Source organism: Mus caroli, unplaced genomic scaffold (assembly GCF_978045245.1).
Source record: "Mus caroli unplaced genomic scaffold, Mus_caroli_1 scaffold_12, whole genome shotgun sequence".
NCBI lineage: Eukaryota > Metazoa > Chordata > Mammalia > Rodentia > Muridae > Mus > Mus caroli.
In genome coordinates this window covers 47304463-47325939 of record NW_028227267.1, presented here as the reverse complement: position 1 = coordinate 47325939, position 21477 = coordinate 47304463, and the positions used below count along the sequence as shown (strand labels likewise).

Below are 21477 nucleotides of genomic sequence, written 5' to 3'. Positions count from 1 at the left end.
TAATCCAGAGGCCTGCGCTAGCTCCCCAGAGTCACAGTGAGAGTAAATATATTTAATGTAACAACAGTATAGCAACAGTAATTACATATGAAGTCCGCAGTGCCCACCCCGTCTCCTTCGGTGGCTTACAGCATATTTCTCGTGATCCCCCAGAATGCAATTCCATTCGACCTGGCAGAGATGAATCTTCTGGGGGAGTTGGGATGAGAAGAGTTAGCAGTGTCCCGGGGGTGTGCAGTAGCACAGCAAGGGGACATTTCCCTGCCCTCGGAGCATAAAGGCAATTGAACAGGGCCACTCCGGTTCCTGCAGTGAAAAGGCACCAAGCAGGGGAGAGCTAGACAGCGGTGGCAGGGGAAGCTCTGGTCCCCGCCCGCCTCTCTGTCCAGGAAGCAGAGGGAGGGAATCGAGAGCTTAGGTCCTCCATTATGTCCCATTGGCATCCCAGCCAAAAATGTGCTGAGAAGGGCCTGCCGATCTGGATCTTCTCTGGAAGCCAGGAGAGAAGAGGGAGATGGGTTGGGAGAAGCAAGAAGCTGGCTTCCAAGCACCCGAGGTCAGGAAGGAAGGTCCTTAGAATAGGGGATGTGGGGAAAAAAAAAAGGGTGTTGACTCACCTAGCTCACAGAGGCGTGGTGGGGTCACTCAGGGCTCGGGAATGACTCTGAGGACACAGAAATTGCAGTGTGTTTAGATATGGTCTCTATTGTATGTGTCTCTCCCCGCTCCTCAAGATTGTTTTTGATCTCTGACCTTGATGCCTCTCAGCCAGGCCTAGGGGAGAGGAGAAAGGCAGACTGGATAACAAATCCAATCTGAGCATCAGCTGTGAGTTTAATATCTGCTTCCTCTACTCAAGTGATCAGAAAACGGCCATCCAAACAGAGACCGCCTGTTCCCAGGGACTCACCTGCCGGGAGAGCCCTAAGATCCCTCCACTGGTCAGAGCGGGAGTACTGCTCCCAGGGTTGGGGGGCTGCAGGCTGGGGCTGTTTCGTGGTCCTGGGGACACATCTCCAGAAGAGTCAAGTGTTTCTGAGGCTGGAGGGGAAGCTAGGGTGAGAATAGGCATAAAACCCTTCCATATTACCTTAACCAAGCTCCTCTGGCAAGGAAGAAAAAGCTCCATAGCAACAGGAAGCTGTGAGTCACCATAGCAATCCAGTTGCAAGAGAACCCCCCTACCAAGAGGCAGGAAATTGTCAGCAGCATCATTAGAGCAACCAGGGAAGAAGCGACAGGAAACTAAGAATTGCCGCGGTGAACCAGGAGGCTACAACAGGAAGCTGAGGCAGTTTCCATAGAAACTCAAGGAGCGCTAGAGAGAAAGGTACAGAAGAAGTGCTTCTTAGCAAAAGGCTGCTGTAAGCATCTCCCTAGCAACCAGATGGAAGGCTCTTTTAGCAATGGGGAAGCTGTATGTAGTTGTCATGGCAACCGGGCTACTTGGCTAGAAAAAGGAATTGCTCAGCAATAGGCAGCCTGAACATCACCATGACCCAGCGGTTGGGGGCCACCCCTTGAGAGGTGCCTCACCCAGGGAAATCTGCTTGACGTCCAGATCCCAGGCCTCCTCCTCGACGCGGGCCGGCAGGGAGCAGGCTCCCGGTGAGAGGCCGGGAAGGGACGGGCCAGCATGTTCAAAGGATGACACGGCTACGGAGGCCCGGGTGCGGGCGGCTGCAGAGAGTGGGGGAGTTGGGGTGGTGGGGTGCTGGTGTGGAAAAGTCCTCCTGGCTCCATGGAACAGCTCACAGAGGGCTTCCCAGGGAACCCCACGTTTTGGGAAGAGGTGCCCATTCAGCACCTCAGTATCCTTCCTGACAGCTCCCCATTGTTTTTGTATCAAGGTCTGACTGCTGGGAACACCCCCGTCCCCAGCTCCCTGGACCTCACCTCTTCCAGTGAGCAGGGCACTCAGTGTCCGTTCCCCAAGGGCTTTAATGTCCAGGAAAGGTTTATTCCCGATGCCCATGGAAACCATCTGCTGCACTCGGAGTTCTAGGGAACAGAGACCCCGTTTGTTACTTTCTCTTGGCTCTCCTGCCTCACTGTTAGCACAACCCTCTTCACCCTCCGGTCTCTTTCCCAACTCTCACCACACCTCGCTTCTTTCTTTTGCTGTCTCCCCTTTCTTGGCTATCAAGGCATGGACTGTGATAGTAACCTTTCACCTCTTCTAAATATACATCTGCTCTCTCCCATATGTTTCATCCTGCTCATTTGGCCTCCTAGCCACCTGATGTGTGTGTGTGCGTGTGTGTGTGTGTGTGTGTGTGTGTGTGTGTTTCATGGCTGACCCTCTCAGTCATTTTGGTAGTACGTGCCAGGATGGCTGTCTAGCAAGCTTCTGGAGGCAATCCCTGTCGTAGCCGCCCGTCTCTGCAGGAAGGATGAGCTTTCAGATGTCCCTGTTACTTACTACATTTGCAGCACTGACATTTATGTGGGCTCTGGGGATTTGAACACAGATCTTCATACTTGCATGACAAGTACTTTTACCCAATGAGCCCCCTTCCTGGCCCCCGACTTTGTAAGTAACCCTCGGCTTCCCCGTATCACGGACAGTAAGAGCAGTTGTGTTCTTGCACACCTTTGTGGTTTATAAAGAGCTTCCATGCGTATCAACCTGCTCGGTCCTTCTTATCACTTTAAGCTGATAAAAGTGCTACGCATTTTTCAGATGAATAGAACAGAGAATTCAGAGAATCACAACAACAACAACAACAAAAAAAACCCAAATTGAAACCCAGTACTAACCAACAACAAAGAAACGATAATTAGTCCAGGTCACACAGCAAGCAAGGAACAGCAGTTCTTAGGCCTCAGTCCACTGGGCAGTTCTGCACCTCTTGTTCCTCGGAACTTTCTCGCTTTCTCTTTCCTCATAGCTAATTTCTGTCTTAGTAATATCTTTTAAACCAAGCTTTGAATCTGCTCCCTCTCTCTTTGGGTTTTAAAGACAGAGTTTCTTTGTGTAGCTCAGGCTGTCCTGGAACTCATTCTGTAGAGCAGGCTGGCACGGAACACAGAGGTTCACGTGCCTCTGCCTCCCCAGTGTTGGGATTACCACCACCGGGCTGAATCTTTTCTTAAGGCGTCTTTTCTACCTCCTATATATACAGTTTCCCAAGCCATCTCCACACTCTCCAGGAAAACTTCTCCTGTAACTCTGATTGCAAGCAGAACATCCCTGTGGCCTGCCCGTTACCCTTGTTGTGGGCTGCCTGTCTCCACAGCAGCTGGGCAATAGAACTTGTCCACTTGAGTTTGGTCTCTGGTGAAGTAGCCTGCAACGTGTATGCTTCTCTTGCACGCCGTCGCCGAAACCATAGTTCGAAACAGAGTCCACTGTCCCCGATGTTTTCTGTCAGCCCCATGTCAGCGGTCTGAGGAAGGGCAAAAGAGACTGGATTGTGAGGATGGAGGTGTCCCTCATTAGGTGGCTCTATACTGGCAAGTGCTATGTTTAGCTTGGTCGATATTCAGTACACATTTGTTCAACAGTTGTCGGGTAGCAGGCACGCTACACTGCTTAGCAGGCCTAATATACAGAAGGGAAAGTAAGGCTCACCCAGAGACGGGAAGCAACATTTTCCAGAGTGAAGTATTAGCATGTCTGTGCTGTTCCAAACACAGACCTTTGTCTCTGTCCTACTGCTTAAGAGGTGGAACTAATACAAGGATCTTGGGAACCTTTTATCATTCCATCTCCTTTTTTTCCCCACTTTATTCTTTTTTTTCCTTTTTTAATATTTTTATTAGGTATTTTCCTCATTTACATTTCCAATGCTATCCCAAAAGTCCCCCATACCATCCCCCCCCACTCCCCTACCCACCCACTCCCACTTTTTGGCCCTGGCGTTCCCCTGTACTGGGGCATATAAAGTTTGCATGACCAATGGGCCTCTCTTTCCAGTGATGGCCGACTAGGCCATCTTTTGATAATTCCATCTCCTTTTATCATTCCATCTGGCCTGATCCAGGACCTTGGGTTGCTATGGATATTTATATTTGGCTAGATGCTTGAAGCAGCACCTGCCTCTTGAGTTCTATTTAGTTCAGTGTGAAATTAAGAGGTGTGCTGTCCTTTTTCTTCATATAGCAGGGACCAACTCAAAAGATGTGCATATATATATATATATATCCCGACAGGGTTTCTCTGTGTAGCCCTGGCTGTCCTGGAACTCACTCTGTAGACCAGGCTGGCCTCAGACTAAGATCTGCCTCCCAAATGCTGGGATTAAAGGTGTGCACCACTGCCACCCAGCAGACAGGTGTGTTCTTAATTGAAAGGTCTTTTTCCATTCAGTTTTTTTTTTTTTTTTTTTTTTTTTGGGTTTTTCGAGACAGGGTTTCTCCGTATAGCCCTGGCTGTCCTGGAACTCACTTTGTAGACCAGGCTGGTCTTGAACTCAGAAATCCGCCTGCCTCTGCCTCCCTAGTGCTGGGATTAAAGGCGTGCGCCACCACCGCCCCCGGCCTTCATTCAATTTTAAAATGCCTCCTTAGTCTTCTGCATGAAGAACCCAAAGGGGTTCACCAACAACAGGGGATTTCTTTCACTTGCTAGCACACTAAAAGCGATGACTAAAAGGTGAAACTTATTTTAGGTGATGAAGATTCTGAATTTGGTTTGAGGTTGAACTTCTAGAGCATTCCTAGTTCTCAGGAAGAACATAGCTCAGTACCCCCACTCCACGTAGTATACCTTGAAAGCCTGCTTGTAAACGAAGGTCTCGGATCCTCCTTCAGATCCCTTGAGCTTGCTGAATAAGAGCAGGTCCTCAAACAGAAAGACGTGGCGGAGGCACTTTTTCCGGCCACAGATGACAGTGAAAGGGTCCCGATGCAAGAGCTGTCCCTGTTCCTTTAGATCTATCTGGAGAGAGAAGGAAAGGCCAGTCTAGGAGGTCTTTGTGTGACGTTATGGGACAGAAGGGATTTAGAGGGAAAGGGGTCTAATGGCCTGGCTGTTGGCATGGTCAGGAAGTCAGGAAGGACCTCTGGACCCTATCCACTGTCTCTCATGCACACATGTCTACCAGCACAAAGATAAAGAGATGCACTGCAGAGTTGGTACCCAGCCAGCCATGGGGGGAGTCTGTGCACACTGCAGATGTAAGAAGAGAACCAGCCAAGAACACGGGGAGGTCCATCTAGAGCAGTGGTTCTCAACCTTCTAATGCTCCTACCCTTTAACACAGTTCCTCATGTAGTGGTGACCGCTCCACCCCCCCAACAATAAAATTATTTTTGTTTCTTCCTATCTGTAATTTTGCAATGGTTATATACATCATAATGTAAATATCTGTCTTTTCTGATGGTCTTACGTAACCCCTTTCTGACCCCCCAAAGGGTCGAGACCTACAGGTTGAGAACTGCTGATCTAGAGGAAGCTCTGGATTTGGAATCTGGAAAGAGATGAGGCCGAGGAAAAAGCATGGTAGGCTAGAGAAAGAGAGCAGACAGGGAATGAGAAGAATTGGATGGAACAGAAGAGCGCTTGCAGATGGAGGGAGAGCAGAGGATGTTGGACAGAACTTGTTATTTATAGATGAGGCAACAAAGGGCTAGACAGAGCCTAGGGCCACGGACCTCTGCTCCGGTGCTATGGTCACCAGCCCACACTTTCTATGGCTACAGAGTTACACAGTTTGTGCAAACAGAACTGGAGCCCAGAACCTTACCTCACAGCCTCGAACAGCTTCCACAGCGAGCAGATCTCTGCCTCGGGCCTCTTGTTCCTGGAGCAACTGTACAGCAGCCCTGAGGGCCTGGCGTTCAGAGCTTAGCTCAGGCCCGGCTTCCCTCAGGAGCTCCTCTAGGAGCTGTCCATACCGAGCCAGCTGCTCCAGTGGCTGCTGCAGGGCCCGGGGCAAGCAAGGGCTGCTCTCCATGGAACCCTAGGGTGAAACCATAGCAGGGCATGAGAATGGGGGTTGGGGCTGGTAGGAGCCAACGTCTAGGGACAAGAATGTGAGAGGCTGGGTGGCTGGGTACAGGCTTCGAGAAACAGAGGACCAAATACTTTTAAAGGTGAAGAAAGGGCCCTGCAAGACTCAGTGGGTAAAGGTGCTTTCTAGTAAGCCTGATAACCTGAGTTTCATTCCCAAGATCCACATTTTGGAAAGAATTGATCTCCACATGGGCACCATAGTGCATATATCTATATCTATATATCTATATCTATATATCTATATGAACACACATACATATATATGAATACATATATGTATATATGTGTGTGCATATGCATATATATGTATGTACATGTGTGTGGGTGTGTGCACATGTGTATGCACATGCTCCAATAATAAAAATTTGTTTAAAAAAAGGTTTTTTTCCTTTTCCTTTTCCTTTTCTTTTTTGAGTAAAGAGAAAGAAAAGTAGAGGTAAGTGAGACAGCTCAGAACCTAAAGGAACTTGTCACCAAGCATGGGAATCAAGTTCCATCCCTGGGACCCAGGTAGTGGAAAGAGAACCAACTCCTGTGAATTGTCCTGTGACTTCCCACACATGACTGTGCTGGAGGAGAACCCAGCTCATAGCAGTGCAAGCCCCCTGGCTTTCACAGTCATTTTCACATCCTTTCATACAGAATCCTCTGCTCCTTATGTTCCCAGCTGGACACAGTGCACACTGCCCTTGCTTATCACCTGTAGACACAAACAGGCCTAGAGGCTGAAGAGAGGGCTCAGCAGTTAAGAGCACTTACTGCTCTTGCAGAGGACCTGGTTCAGTTCCCAGCACCCACACAATGGCTCACAAGTATCTGTAACTCCAGTTTCAGGTGATCTGATCTCTTCTGGCCTCCTTGTGCACTAGGCTCAGTCATAACACACATACATACCTGCAGGCGAATAGTCACACACATAAAATTAAAAACAAATAAATCTTAAATCAAAGCAACGAACCAACCAACCAACCAACCAACCACCCAAAACCACAACACAACAAAACAAAAACCAAGAGACCCAAGGAATCAAGAGTTTTGCCCAGATTCCTTCCAGTGGGGGAATCTGGGTAAGAGCTCAGCCTCTTCTGTCTCTCAGTGCAATACTAGGAGACCCTCCTGAATGTAAATGAGGAAAATACCTAATAAAAAGTATTAAAAAAAAAAAAGGAGACCCTCCTGGTTCCCAGACAGCAGTCTGGAGGTTATTGGAGATTCCTGGAGAATGTTCCTGGGTACATCCATGAAAGATTGTTTTCCCTGAGAGTTCACAGTGGGGTGAGTTCTTAGGTCTTTCTGGTCCTTTCTCCTAAAAACATTTTCTCATTCTAACTTATTTTGTGTGTGTGTGTGTGTGTGTGTGTGTGCTTGAGTGTATGCGTGCACATGTCTATGCATGCATATGTGTGCACGTGTGCGTGTGTGTGTGTGTGTGTGTGTGTGTGTGCGTGCAGTGAGTCAGAAGACAACTAACTGGCAAGAATCAGTTCTATCATTTTCGGAGGTTGCTTCTGGGATGGGTCTGGATTGTTGGTCGTGGCGGCTGTGTCCTTACCTACTAAGCTATCCTGTCAACCCACTTTCCTAGGAGTTGAAGGAAAGTTTACCTTGACCGAGGGGGTGAGCGCAGCCAGACCACTCTCCAGTTTATGCCTGTGCTTCACGAACTGTGCATAGAGGTTGAACTGATCCCCCTGTGCCGGTAAGGAAGAGATAGGGAATGACCCCGGCTGGTGAGAGATCTAAATGCCTTCGCCCATCCCCACGAACCCAGGAGGGATAAGCAGAAGGCACTCCACCTGCCAAGGATTAGAAAGGCTCTTTGAAGAGACAGTGACACCCACACAACACTTGAGAACAAGTACCAAGGTGAGGCACAGGGCCCCCGGGACTTCTCAAGTGGGAGAGGGTAGGGGGCAGCAGCAGTTGCGGGATGGTGGATAGGGCAGAACATGGGAAGGAAGAAGACTTGGAATTGGTGGACTGCTCACATGGCGAAGGAAGCAGGCCCCAATGCGCAGGGGGTGGGCGGCGCAGCCCTGAAGCTCTTGTAGAAAGTGTGTCCCGTGGAAGCTGCGAAGCCTCTCTCGGACACTCAGGGCTGCAGCCCAGGTGCATCGAAGCTCAGGCGTTAGCTCAGGCCCAGGCGGCGGCACTGGCTCATTCAGGGTGGTTACGTACTCCTGCTCACAGGCAATCAGTTCAGACACTAGACGCTGTTGGGCGCTGTGAGTACAACCAGAGTAGCAGAGGTGTCACTCTGGTATGGGAAGGAGTCACTACCGTCCCCTCCCCCAACAGTATATTGTCCTTTCTGCTTGCTTATTAGACACAATTGGTCTGAACTCTCACCTGATGCTTCGTTTGCGTTCCATTCGAGGGGTACCTATTCCCCAGGGTCCATCTGGCCCTCCAGCCCGGCCCAATAGTACGTGTTCTCGGGGCGAACATGTCCTGTCTACCACTTCAGTACTGGTGACCTCCAGTCCTCGGATTAGCACAGCCCTTGGGAGTCTTCCATCTGTTTCTGGAGCTAGCTCAAGGCCTTCTTCCTCATAATCCTCCCCACATGGGGTCAGAGAGCAATGTGATGGGGCTGCCCGTGGCCCAGGGCTGCTGGGAAGCAGCAGGGAACTGAGGCTGGGTGAAGGGCTATGGGCTCCGTGCTGGGCCCCTGCGCTGCTGGCACTGTCTGCCCGACGTCGTCGGTGGCTTCTAGGACTGGCTTCCTCTCCCAGCTGCTGCTGAATCCTTCTTTCCAGCTCCTGGCAGCGTGCCCGACATCGGCCCCACTCTCGAAGGGCTGCGGGGCTGCCCAAGTCCAGGGCCAGGGCTCGCATCTCTTGGAAGGTGCCTGCACTGGGCTCTGGTGCCCTCCGCAGGGCTAGGGCTGCCAGCAGAGCTTCACGACCAGGCCCAGCTCCTGCCAGCCGAGCAGAGCCCTCATCTACCCATTCGTGTGCCTACAAAAGCGGAACAGGTTGGAGCTAGAGAAAAAAGGTGAGGACACACCCACTCCCAATCACAAATTCCATTCCCAATGGATTCCCGGGGAGCATAACTAAGCCTTTTCACATAGCGCCTCACTAGCTTTCACAGCAGATGTGTGCAGATGTGTAATGTCTACAGAGGACCTTTCTGAGGGCTCAGGTCATTCAGCCTGGGCATGCTAACTTTTTTTTTTAAGATTTATTTTTATGAATACAGTGTTCTGCCTGCACGTATGCCCGCAGCCCAGAAGAGGGCAGTAGATCTTATTAAAGATTGGTGAGCCACCATGTGGTTGTTGGGAATTGAACTCGGGACCTCTGGAAGAGCAGCCAGTGGTCTTAACCACTGAGCCATCTCTCCAGCCCCAAGGTACCACTGTTCACAACGGCCTGACCAGCCGCTCCAGGCTGAGAGAAAAATGAGCTCAGAAGGGCGCTGCCCTCACCTGCTGGAAGAAGCGCTGTAGCCGGAGGGCCCGGTGGAGGCCGCTCTCAACCTGCTCCAGCCGTTGTTCAAAGATGTCTAGAACTTTCTGGGAGGTAAGGTCCTCCTCCAGAGCCAAAGCTTCCCGGGCTTGGACTAGGCGCTCCTGGAGAGAGGGGTCTGTGTTCAGACTTGAGTTTTTCCCAGTGACACCTCCGCCCCCATCTCCTCTCTGTCCTTACCTGCACCTCCGTGCTAAAAGCCCTGAATCGAAGTTCTGTCTCTTGCAAGACTGACAGTGAGTTCCCAGGCATGGCGAAGCTTGCCAGCTGCTCTTCCCCTGGGCCAGACAGCCACTGCAACACCTGAGGAGGGTAGAAGAAGTCTGTGAAGTGTGTGTATGTGTGTGTGTCTGTGGGGTGGCCAGGCTAAGGTCCACTCAGCTGCCATCACCCCAATGCAAAGGCCCTCCATCATCTTTGTCTCACTGGTGCTGTGGGATTGATAACAATGAATGATAAGTGCTTCCACAGGATTAAATGAAAGAGTGGGTACGCCATCTTTGGTAAAGTGCCGTATGAAACAGAGCTGGCAGGGGACACAGGTTAGTGTGCCAGGGCAAGGCCGGGACGAGGAGTCAGATAAACTGATAGGAATGAGAGGCAGGAGGGTGCAAGTTACTCAGACAGAGGACCAAGAGGAACTGCACAGCCTCTGAGCCCTGCTGAGTAGCGGGCAGGAGACCTAGGCACCCAGCCTGCAGCTTAGGAGGTGGTCTGAATGTGTGTGTGAGTGTGTGTGTGTGTGTATGTGGGTGGGTGTCCAGTTCTTCTTTCATACGGAGAGCTAGATGGAACCTCCTACTTGCTCTGAAACGTTTGACTAATTTTTTTTCCCTCTGAAGCAGGTCTGGAAGCCGGGGTGGAGCAGTTGGAGAGTGAGAAGCCTCAGTACGTTCCTCAAGGCCGGTGCCAGCGACAGCCACTTCCGAGGTCTATGCTGAAATCACTTCTCCTCCTGCCCACCCGTGTGTTGTCCTAACTGTGTACCAATGGGCTACTTACTCAGCAGTAGCGTCTCGTGCCTGGTAGAGCTAAATCTCAAAGCTAAGTAAGCATTTTAAACTCCAAATTCTATTCTTAAAATATGTTTTTAAACGGGTGGAGACAGGTAATCAATAGAGACAGCCCCCCACCCCCCAGCAGAAGCTGAGAGGCAGTTTCTCCAAAACACAAAGCCCTGGCTCCCCTTTAGCATGGACTTTGGGATGAGCCTTCTCACTCTAGGAGCGGGAAGAGGGAAGCTGGAAGGACACTGTCCACGCTTAGTATTAACAGAGATGCTAATAAGCAGAGGCTAGGCTCCCAGGCTGAGCAAGGGTAATGGGGGGGTCTCTTCACCTGCTGGACTTGGCGCAGGCGCTGCCGTTGTTCTTGCTGCTGCACTCGCAGGTTGGACAGACGCACAAGTTGGTGAATGGCCTCATCTACCTCCTGGTATAGCTCAGCTGGGCCTGGGCCCTCTAGCCTGGGGAAAGAGAGGTGACATTGAGTCTCTGCCCTGGCCAGTTTTACCTTTGTACCCTCAGGGATGCAACCATCAGAGGTGTTGTGGCACTGGAATTAGACTTGTACTGTAACTTCTCTTGCTGAGTTAGCCTGGCTGAAATATTTAGCATCTCTCATCCTCCGCGTCCTCATTTCTAATCATAATTAGCACACGGGGATATTGTGGAGGTTATGAGTGTAAAGGCACCGCATCTTGTCCAGATAAACGTAGAGTAAGAATTATCTGTTGCGGGGCTGGAGAGATGGCTCAGTGGTTAAGAGCACTGACTGCTCTTCCAGACATCCTGAGTTCAAATCCCAGAAAACACATGGTGGCTCACAACCATCTACAATAGGATCCGATGCCCTCTTCTGGTGTGTCTGAAGACAGCTACAGTGTATTTGTATATATTAAATAAATAATATTTAAAAAAAGATTATCTGTCGCTTAAGGTTTAAGATGCCTCTCTGCTGTCTCCCTCCCACTTGCCTCTCTTACTTGCTGCTGTGGGTGGAGCGCAGGCGCATCAGGATGGCTCCTCCGTTCCTCTGTAGTGCTGTCAGCCGAGGATCTGCCAGCACCTTTTGCAGAGGCTCAGGCATTCCCACGGCCTCCTTGGGACAACGAAACATTTTGAGTTCCACTAGAGAGTTCCTACCCCAGTCCTATCCTTTTCACCTCTGCCATTATTCCATGTCATTTCATACCTCTTCTTTGGGTTCTGCTGTTCCCTCTAGCTCCTCAATGGCCTGCTGTACAGAGGTCAACACGCCTTGGCACAAGGTGCATAGCCTTGCCACTTCCTGAAACCCACATACAGAGATAGAGTTAAGGGATGGGGCGTAGGATAAGAAATAAGATGGGTGTGGTGGCACAGGTCTTTACTCCCAGAAGTCAGAAGACAGAGGCGGTGGATCTCTGAATTTGATGCTAGCCTGGTCTACAAAGTGAGGTCCAGAACAGCCAGGGCTATAAAGAAAGACCCTGTTTTAAAAACAAAGAAATAAAGAAGAAAGAAAATGGAAGCAAGCAAGCAAGCCAGCCAGCCAGCTAGCCACAGGATGGAGATGGGAGTCTTGGAGAGTTTTGTGGATATAATGCTAGGTTTAGTTACTGACTTTGTTGCTTTCAAGTTATATAATATTGAGTAAGCTTACAAACCCCAAACCTCATTTTACTCAATAGTAAAGTTAGAATAAAAGTAGATTTTATAAAATTTAAGGAAATGATATTGGCCTGGCACCAAGCATGGCTGTAGCGGCACAGCTTAGTGGGTGAGTTTCCTTTGCCTATCTCTGGTCTTTAAGTCCCATCTCCCCTTCATCTGCTTTCCCTGTGGTACACAACCATGCTAAGAAACCCTGTTTGCATTCATCTGTGATTGTGTTGATTCTTCTCTCAGAGAAACTCACAACACTTAGATTCATAGGAGCATGAAGGTAACCGATGGAAGCTACATAGAGACCATGCACAACTGGTACATCAGTTGGTGGTAAAAGATCCTGCACTTTGTGCATACTGGTGTAGGAAGCAGGTACAGAAAGGGGCACCATCTCCAGAAGTGAGGGAAAGTGACTTGCCAGGCCACATGGAACCGATTTTTCTACTCTCAGAACTCTCTAGAGACCCACGTAACTATCACAAACACCTCTACCTGTTTTATGATATCTTAGCATCTCCCACTAGCAAGCATACATTACTTAATGTCAAGTTAAGAATTTGACATACTTGGGGGACAGGGAGCTGGAGAGATGGCTCAGTGCTTAAGAGCATGTATTGCTCCATCAGAGTATCCACATTGGACTCCCAGCACTCACAACTGCCTGTAACTCCAGATTCAGGGGTTCTGATGCCTCTGGCCTCTAAGGACACCCATACACATGGCATTTACTCACATAGATACACAGACACATGTATGTATGTATGTATGTATGTATGTATATTCATGCTTAAAAGTAAAATAAATCTTTAAAAATGTTTAAAAAGATTTTAAAAATTTGGGTGGTAGCTGGAAAGATGTTTCACAGGTTAAGAGTCCTTGTGCCGGGTGGTGGTGGCGGTGCACGCTTTTAATACCAGCACTTGGGAGGCAGAGGCAGGCGGATTTCTGAGTTTGAGGCCAGCCTGGTCTACAAAGTGAGTTCCAGGACAGCCAGGTCTACACAGAGAAACCCTGTCTAAAAAGAAGAAGGGGTGGTTGTGGTAAGAGCACTGTTGCTCTTTTTTTTTTTTTTTTTTTTTTTTTTTTTTTTTTTGGTTTTCCAAGACAGGGTTTCTCTGTGTAGCTCTGGCTGTCCTGGAACTCACTCTGTAGACCAGGCTGGCCTTGAACTCAGAAATCCGCCTGTCTCTGCCTCCCAAGTGCTGGGATTAAAGGCGTGTGCCACCACGCCCGGCAGCACTGTTGCTCTTGAAGAGGACTGGGGTTCAGTTCCCAGCCCCACATGTTGTTGACTTAAAATCTTCTGTAGTTCCAGGGAATCTGTTGCCCTCTTCTGACTTCCAGGGCAACAGACAAAAGTACATACATACATGCAGAAAAACATGCATACACATAAAATAAATGGAAAAAAAAAAGAATTTAACAACCCCCTCCCACCTTCTCAGTGGTTCACAGTTCACGAGTCAGAACTCTTTTTCCGAACTGAATACACTGCTTCTTTCCCAACCCCACAGTTATGTTTGTCTCTGTCTTTTCTCCTTCACTGCCCTTAGCTGGGTCTTTTCCAGCTCCCTGGATCCTAGGTGCTGAAGGAGTTTACCTGATGTATCTCTGCCCAGTGGTTGGGGGAGAGGTCCCTGTGACCTCCTAAGTCCCACTGCAGCTCCTCTGGCTTGGCCACTCTTTTCAGATCCTTCTCTGACAGCAACTCAGCTCCCTGTAGACATAAAAAACTGGAGTTTTCTGCACAGGCCCCTGGTGATTCAGACCAATCTGGGAGATCAACAAGCCTTCCCTCCCCTCTCCATTACTAATGGGGAACTACGTGGAAGACAACCAACCTGAAATCCACAGAGTTCAGCTGGAGGGTCTTCATGAATGAGGATCACCAGCCGCTGAATGAGCGGAGGCTCGCCTGAGTCCTGAGGGCAAAGAAGAATGTCCCTACCCTTTGGACAGTTGCATGACCTGGAATGGCTGCCACTGGGGAAAAGCGAGGCTCGAAGGGGACAAGCCTGTCTCAAGTAGTTGATTACCTGAAGCTGACTCAAGGCAGGAAGAAGTGCTGGAGGCAGTGGGGGTGCCTTGCGAAGGTCAAGGAGGATGGTCAGCCCCAGTAACTGCAGATCAGGCCTGTGGAGGCAAGGATAGCCAAAAGTGTGTGTGTGTGTGTGTGTGTGTGCATAGTGGGGAGACAACAAAGAGAGACCAAAGAAGAATACAGATCTTCTGGCTTAGTGCTAACAGTATTCGCAAGTTAGTATTACCATATTTGGGGAGCAATGCGCAAACGGTCAATGCCTGGGTCACGTGCCCCATATGCAACCTAACCATCCAGAGCCTACGTTGACATAGCTATCGGGTCAGAGAGGGCTTCGAACCCTATGTGCTATAATGGTATACATTCAAGGCTATAGCATTTGTCAATAGGTACTCAGTGTACACAAAGCGTTTGTTGGGTGAACAGATCTGTGCACTGGTAACCTGGGTGCTGTCGTAAAGTACAGAGAGAGTCAGCAGGGTTGACTTTGAAGATCATGAAAGATACCCTAAATGCCAGAAGTGAAAGTTCAAGGTCAACGGCTTGAACACCCGAGGGCTGAAATAGCAGGCCAGTAGTATCTTGTGACAGGAAGCAGGTCCTCCCTGACTCTCCCCATTAATGCCCAGAGTAGTGAAGTCTACGATGCTTACCTAAGCAGTGAGTGGAGGTAACGGAGAGCAGTGCTCAGTGTCTCTTGGGAGGGTGAGGACTCCTCAGGAAGGCACGGAGGTGGAGGCGTGATCGTCAGCAGAGCTCGTCCAGTCTGATCTACCCCTCCTGAAGACAGAAAGTGGCCAGGCTGTCCTGGCTGGGGTCAATCTTTGACTAACCCCCTTCCACCTTCCCTCCCTCTCAAATCCACTTCAACTGCCTCACTTTCCCAAAGCCCCTTCCCACCTACCCTGTGCGTGTCTAACATGTCCTTGTTTGTGCGTGTGTGCACATGTATGCACATATATAGAGGTCAGAGGTCAATCTGAGGTGTTTTTTTCAATCACCCCCACCCCCTTTTTTGTTTTTTTTGTGGGGGTTGGTTTTTTTTTTTTTTTTTTTTTTTAGACAGGATTCTACTGTGCAGCTTTGGCTGTCCTGGAACTCACTCTGTAGACTATGCTGGTCTCAAACTCAGAGATCTGCCTGCCTCTACTTCCTGAGTGTTGGGATTAAAGATGTTTACTCCTCCCCCCCCCAACCCCCCTACTGCTGGGCTATCAACTTTTAATTAATTAATTAATTAATTAATTTGTAGACATGGTCTCTCACTGGACCTGGAGAAGCTCTGGTTCAGCTAGACTGGCCGACCAAAGAGTCCAAGACATCCACCTGTCTCAACCTTCCCTTTCTTTCCATGGATGGGGTTACACATCCATACTATACCAGCTCTTACATAGATGCTAGGGATCCAAGCTCAGTCCTCACGCTTTCGAAGCAGGCACTTTGCTGACTGAGCCATCTCCCCAGCCCCTTTTATTCACTAGATGCTCACTGACCAGTCAGAATGAAGAATCCAGATGCCATCAAGTCCCAAGCTACAACTGGGTCATCCAAAACAGAAACTGGGGGAGTTTCTTCTGGGAGGCTGTCTCCTTTTACATCCTGCACAGTCTCCAGGGGCTGTGTTGGGGGCTCAGATGGGAACCACTCTGGACCTGTGGATCCTGTGCAGACAGATGTAGAATTACTCTATTGTGTTCCCAGTCTCCTCTAGTCCCCTCCCTAGGCCCAGCCTGCCTTGGCTCTTGGCCCTGGACCCCATTGCCATCTCACCTGCCGTACACTGCGGGGTCAACTCCTCTTTCTCACTCTCTCTGACCTCCTCTTCTGGAGGCTCATAGTCTTCTGGGGGTGCAGGCTCTCTTTCATCTGCTGGCTTGAGTTCCTCTTTTGATTCAGACTCTTGCTTCCCAGAATCCTCTTTCTCCTTAACCAGGCTGCATTCTGCAGGTTCCTGTTCACTGGGTGAGGGCAGACTGACAAGGACTTCCTGCTGTCTAGTCTCTTCTTTGTCCCTGGGGCTGACTGAGGTACTCTCCCCTCCCCGGCTTCCAGCGCCTCTGCCCGCAGCTCGCTTCTTTCTTCTGTTTCCTTTGCCAGTTCTTCGAGGGGTACCAGGTGGTCCTTCAGCCCCCTGGCCCACTCCTCCCACAGCCTCCCCTGACAAGAGGAAGGATTCAGGGGCTTCCCCTAAAGCCTCTGCCGGGGGCTCAGATGCCTGGAGGGCGGTGGCATCTGGGTCTGCCTCAGCCCCTGAAGGTGAGTCCGAAGAGGCCCCGGTGCTACTTCCCTCACCAGGCGGCCGTGTCCCATCCTGATCCCGAGATCCCAGGCCTTTCTGATTCATCCACGCCCTGTGTCTCCGGTGCCGGCCCTTCCCTCCAGTGCTCTTACGGGCGGGTACTGTGCGGGTCCGGGAGAGACCTGAGGCCTCAGCATCTACGGGGCTTCCCCTCACAGGTAGTGTCACCTCCAACAGCTCCACATATTCACCCTCGGGACCTTCTGCGGGAGCATTGTGTCCATCCCCAGGACTCCGGGTACCAAGTACTTCCTCAGGGAGTGGAGAGCTAGGAAGACCTGGAGGTCCAGAGGGCAGTTCTGGAGGCAATGTACTTGGTTGATGTCCCACCATGAGGCCCTCTTTGTGCACAAATCTTGGGCAGACGAGCTCAGCCCAGGGCAGCCGCTGGATCCCGGAGGGTGCGGACAGAAGGCAGGTGCTGAGGCGCCCTGTTGGCCGGTCCTTGTTAATGCCTTGTAGCCACTCAGGTGTAAAGAGGTAGGCACAGGCTTCACTGGGCACTGGGAGCTCCTGTACCCGTCCACCTCCTGGGGCCAGACATTTCAGTGCCAGCCGGGGTGCCTGGGCTGCTGAAGGCACTACCTGCAGGTAGAAGTCTCCAGGGCGCAGCAGCTGCCAGGGAAGGGCCGCTAGCTGCACTACCACCTGCTCATGCAAGCAGAGTGGCCAGCCCTCGTGGAAGAAGAGGAATCCACTATACTGGGCCTGGAGAGAGAAGTAAGAGGCTATACTCAAGGGCTCTGCTGAAGAAACCAACAGGAGGGGGCTGTGAGAACGACTAGGCAGGACTGGCCTTATGTTGGATGGGTTAAAATCCCTGGGTGGGGATGTGTGTGGAGAGATGGCTCAGCAGTTAAGAGCACTGACTGCTCTTCTGAGTTCAAATCCCAGCAACCACATAGTGGCTCATAACCATCTGTAATGAGATCTGGAGCCCTCTTCTGGTGTGTTTGAAGACAGCTACAGTGTACTTAGATATAATAATAAATAAATCCTTGGGCCAGGTGGCCAGAGCAAGTGGGGCTGATTCAATTCCCAGCAACCACATGATGGCTCACAACCATGTATAGCTACAGTGTACTCATATACATATTTATTTATTATACGTAAGTACACTGTAGCTGTCTTCAGACACCCCAGAAGAGGGTGTCAGATCTCATTATAGATGGTTTTGAGCCACCATGTGTGTTTGCTAGGAAATGAACTCAGGACCCTTAGGAAGAGCAGTCTGTACTCTTAACTGCTGTGTATCTCACCAACCCCAGTAAATAAATCTTTAAAACAAAACAAAACAAAACAAAAACCCTAGGGGACAGGGAAAAGGGCCATGTGGCAGAAGAGAGACCCCCCCAAACTGTTGCTGCTTTGGTGGAAGAAGCTTTCCTAGAAAGCCAGTTGTCTATGTGGGAAGGGAAGGACCCAGTCATCACAGAGATCTGCACAACATATGCCACTGTCTTGGAGGAATCAAAGACAGTTACGCTAGTCTTTATATCTACAGAAATGGAGAATCTTTTCTCAGAGGCGTGTGAGTCTGAGGGAGTGTTTTAAGATACTCACGAGGAGGCATTATTTGAAACTTGTCCTGGAAAAGTCAGGGTCTCTTAAGGGGAGTCAATATGTGTTAAGAGTCAACTTAAAGGAAAATGAATGTCCTTGCAGATTATTAGTATTTGAGTAGTCACAATCATGGGAGGTCAGGCAAATGAGACCTAAAGGCTCCTGGGGAGAACGGTTATTGGTAAGACTGTGTCTCTAAGCAGGAGGAAATTAGCCTGGCAGAAGAGGGTTGATGGCCACTCACACAGGCTTCCTGCTGGACCTTGGCAAGCAGGTGTTTAGCAGGTACCAGGAAGTCCAGCGTGTACCTCAGCGCATCCTCCTGGTACGTCCTCTCCACCACCTGGAACACCTGGCCCAACAGGGTTGGGGCTGTGGCTTCAAAGGGCGGGTACAAGGCAGCGAGCGTGCTCTGCACACAGTCCTCCACTGGTTCAGGCTCCTGGTAGAGACAATACCGAGCTATAGACATCTAGACTTTCTAAGCATGGCTCCTTGGGAGTTGGCCAGTCTGCAGATAGCTATGTCTCATATCATATGTGCACAGTGAGTATTCAGAAAATGCTGGCTGAATGAGCCCAGGAATAGGAGGGGCCTGGCCAGTCAGCACACACAGGCTTACTATGGCTTCACATTTAAGCTCTGAGACTTTGGCTTTAGTGATCCAGGGAGAACTTGTTATAGATGACTCTGGTCAGGATTGTTCCAGGCACTTGTGAATTGAGGTGACTGCATCCCGGGAGAAAAGAGATAGGCTGGGCCACTGAACCCATCTGATGCTTAAGAATTCTCGGAGGGTGGGTGGGGGGGGTAATGGGGTTTCTACACAGCCATTTTGCCAATGGAATCTCCCAAGCTCACCATCCAGATACCTTTATTGTAAGTGGAGGTTTGCCCACTCACAAACTACTGCATCCTAGAGATGGTTGGTTGATAGGTGGGAAGAAAGAAGATGAGAAGACTGTGGCTATCTATCTCAGGCCTTTATAGCATCCCTTTCTTTCATTCCCAGAACCTGTGGGATTGGCCACAATGAATCGGGTGGAGCCATTTGAAAGAAGATAAAGACATACCCAAAATTCTTGGAGAAGAGAGGAGGTGGTCTGATGCTATGTATTCCAGTTTTTTTTTTTTTTTTCTTTTTCTGGTTCCAGAGGGTTCTGTCTGATAACCTGTCTTAAAGACTAAGTCGTGTCCCGTAGTGACCAACTCCCTAAGCGAATCATTCATTGGGCTACGTTTCTTCACTCACTTCCTAAACAACAACTCTGGGGCCTACTTCTTTGCATGTCCATATCTCTCTCAAGATGGCTTTTTAAGTTCCGTTTATCAGATGTCTTTGCTGTAAATGAGGAAAGTATTTTGCAGTATTTATCTCTCTACCTCTCTTGGCATTTATTAGCTCTCTACCCATTGCAGACGGTTCTGCTTCCACCCCAAGACAAAAACTACTTATTTTACTCTGAAATCTCTCCAGCCAGAGTTGCTTAATCCCGGCTGTTTGGGAAGATTAGGGTATTCAGACACCCCAGAGACCAGCATTCTGTGTTATCAGAGCCCAAACTTGGCTCCAAGGTGTGGGCGAGCAGACAGACCCTCAGTGTTCTCAGGACCGTGTACGTGGGTGGGAAGAAGGGTAGGGGTGAGGTTGGGTGGGCCCGAGCTCTGAAGTTAGGATCCGGGGAGCTACTGCTTGAGCAGCGAAGCAGCTGCAACCCATTAGGGGCGGTGAGCTCATGGCTGAACAAGAGTCGCAGCCACAGGAAACGGCCTCGGCAGGAGGGGAGGAGGGGTCTGGAGCAGGCGGAGGTGGGCAGGAGCCCAAGACACCAGGCCTCTCTGGTCGGCTGGGACCAAACGACGGGCGAGACTGAGTCAGCGCTCACTGGCCTAGTTCCTGTCTTGCTCCAACCCTCTGAGCAGGGTGATGCTTCCCAGACTCTCCGTAGACATTGCCCTGGCAGGGCCTCTCCCCCTCCTCCACTCTGCAATGAGCATTATAGGCTGCACCGGCCTGAGCAGTGGGCGCCCTCGCTGTAGTACTTCATAGTACTTCTGGCCGGAAAGTTCCGGGCTTAGTGTTCACTCCCGGTTGACATGGGCTTCTGGTACCCTAAGCTGCTGCTCTCCGAGCCTCTACTCTACAGGATTCCATCCAGATCCCTCCCTGCAGCGACAGTGCTCTGAGGCAGGCTTCAGTTCCCTGCAGCTGCGTGAACCTCGGGGAACTTTGTCCCAAAAACTATGGTTTTGGCTCTGGCAACGTCACGCCCATTGGTACTGCGGAACACCCCCTACCCACCCCCAAACAGCCCCCTTTCTGTGAGGGAATTTCCCTTTGGACATGCCCTTTGGCCCTGGCCCAGCCACAGCTGTGGCTAGTCCCTCAGGGCCGGATGGGTGGGCCCATCTCACCGGGTTTGGGGACAGGGATGGAAAATGGTGGTTCCAGGCAGGTCAGTTCTCATGACCCAGGACAGTGCCCTTTCCAGGGCTGCCGCCAGACCAACTCGCAGAGGGTCTCCAGGAGTGAAAAACTGAGATAGGGAGGGGGAGGGAAAACTCAGCAAAAGAAGACTGGAGGTGGGATATGTGCAAAGACCATCGAAGGATGGGGAGGTGGCACAGAAGAAAGAAAGGGTCACGGCAATACTCGGTAGGGACTGAGCAGGCAGCAGGACCGCAGGTCGAAGAAAAGAAGGGGGGATGGGAGGGTGGAGAGTCTCCGAAGCGCCGAGCAGCGCTAAGCGGGCACAGGAGGCACGGGGCTGGGGGTCCGGAGCGGGCTGCGCGAAGGCCGAGGGGATACCCGGGTGCTTCGCGGGACTCACCATGGCTCGGCGTCGGGAGGTGTCCCACTCTCGGGCGGGCGGGGCGGGTGAGCCACCGCCTCCCTCCGGGCGCTCAGTCTCGCCGGGTCTAGCTGCAGGACAACTCGCGCGGCGACCGCGGCTCTCCCCGCTCGCTCGGCAGCCCAGGCCGCGGGGGCCCCGCCAGGGAGGGCCGAGACGGCCGCCTGCACCGCCCCGCCCAGCCCGGGACCCCAGCCGAGAAGCCCCCCCAACCCTGGCCACAAGCCTCGCCTCCGCTCCCCTGGCTGTCTGCGGCCAGCCCGCCCCGCCCCCTCCGAGAACCGCCCAGCTGAGGACGCCCCGGGTTTCCCGCGCCTTCTTCGCTCTGCGGGATCAGTGCAGCCTCAGCTCGGGACCCTGCGGGGGACCCGCCTAGGTCCCAGGTTGCCCGGCGGCCAAAAGCCTTCTTCCATCTCTAGGGTCCATGACACATCTCCGGTCCGTGGCAGGGCTTGGCAAGGTCCTGGGGCCCAGGTCGATCCACAGCCTTTGGTTCCCTTTAGGTAGAGCTGAAGGCCGGGAAATTAGGGTATTCCCCCAAGCCTTGGGCGTTTGCCCGCCCTTCTTCCCCTTCCACCTTCTTGGGTCTCAAGGCTCCATGCGACTACAATGGGCTCCTGTGTGCAGCCTGGGGAGGGCGGG

At 51.2% G+C, this 21477-nt stretch overlaps 1 protein-coding gene across 1 annotated transcript; it reads right to left on the bottom strand.

The window, feature by feature from the left end:
- Positions 1-36: 36 nt before the first annotated feature.
- On the bottom strand, positions 37-20999 carry Arhgef40 (Rho guanine nucleotide exchange factor 40). Its single transcript, XM_029468913.2, has 25 exons — positions 20815-20999; positions 18228-18425; positions 15892-17128; positions 15615-15782; positions 14775-14901; positions 14117-14213; positions 13922-14002; positions 13681-13797; positions 11626-11721; positions 11417-11532; positions 10771-10897; positions 9613-9735; positions 9393-9536; positions 8309-8919; positions 7948-8182; positions 7564-7650; positions 5691-5906; positions 4712-4882; positions 3212-3389; positions 1897-2001; positions 1537-1680; positions 911-1041; positions 754-774; positions 618-664; positions 37-489 (listed from the first exon to the last, which is right to left on the bottom strand). The coding sequence occupies exons 1-24, from the start codon at positions 20815-20817 to the stop codon at positions 623-625; spliced, it is 4575 nt and encodes a 1524-aa protein (XP_029324773.1). The 5' UTR covers positions 20818-20999; the 3' UTR covers positions 37-489; positions 618-622.
- Positions 21000-21477: the final 478 nt, after the last annotated feature.

What these genes read in the sequence shown, in the direction of transcription:
- Arhgef40 (XM_029468913.2), bottom strand. An exon ending in TGCCCTGCTCACTGGAAGAG is followed by an intron (nt 1,681 to 1,896) that starts GTGAGGTCCAGG and finishes CACTCTCTGCAG; the next exon opens with CCGCCCGCACCCGGGCCTCC. An exon ending in CCTGGCTGAGAGGCATCAAG is followed by an intron (nt 665 to 753) that starts GTCAGAGATCAA and finishes CTGTGTCCTCAG; the next exon opens with AGTCATTCCCGAGCCCTGAG.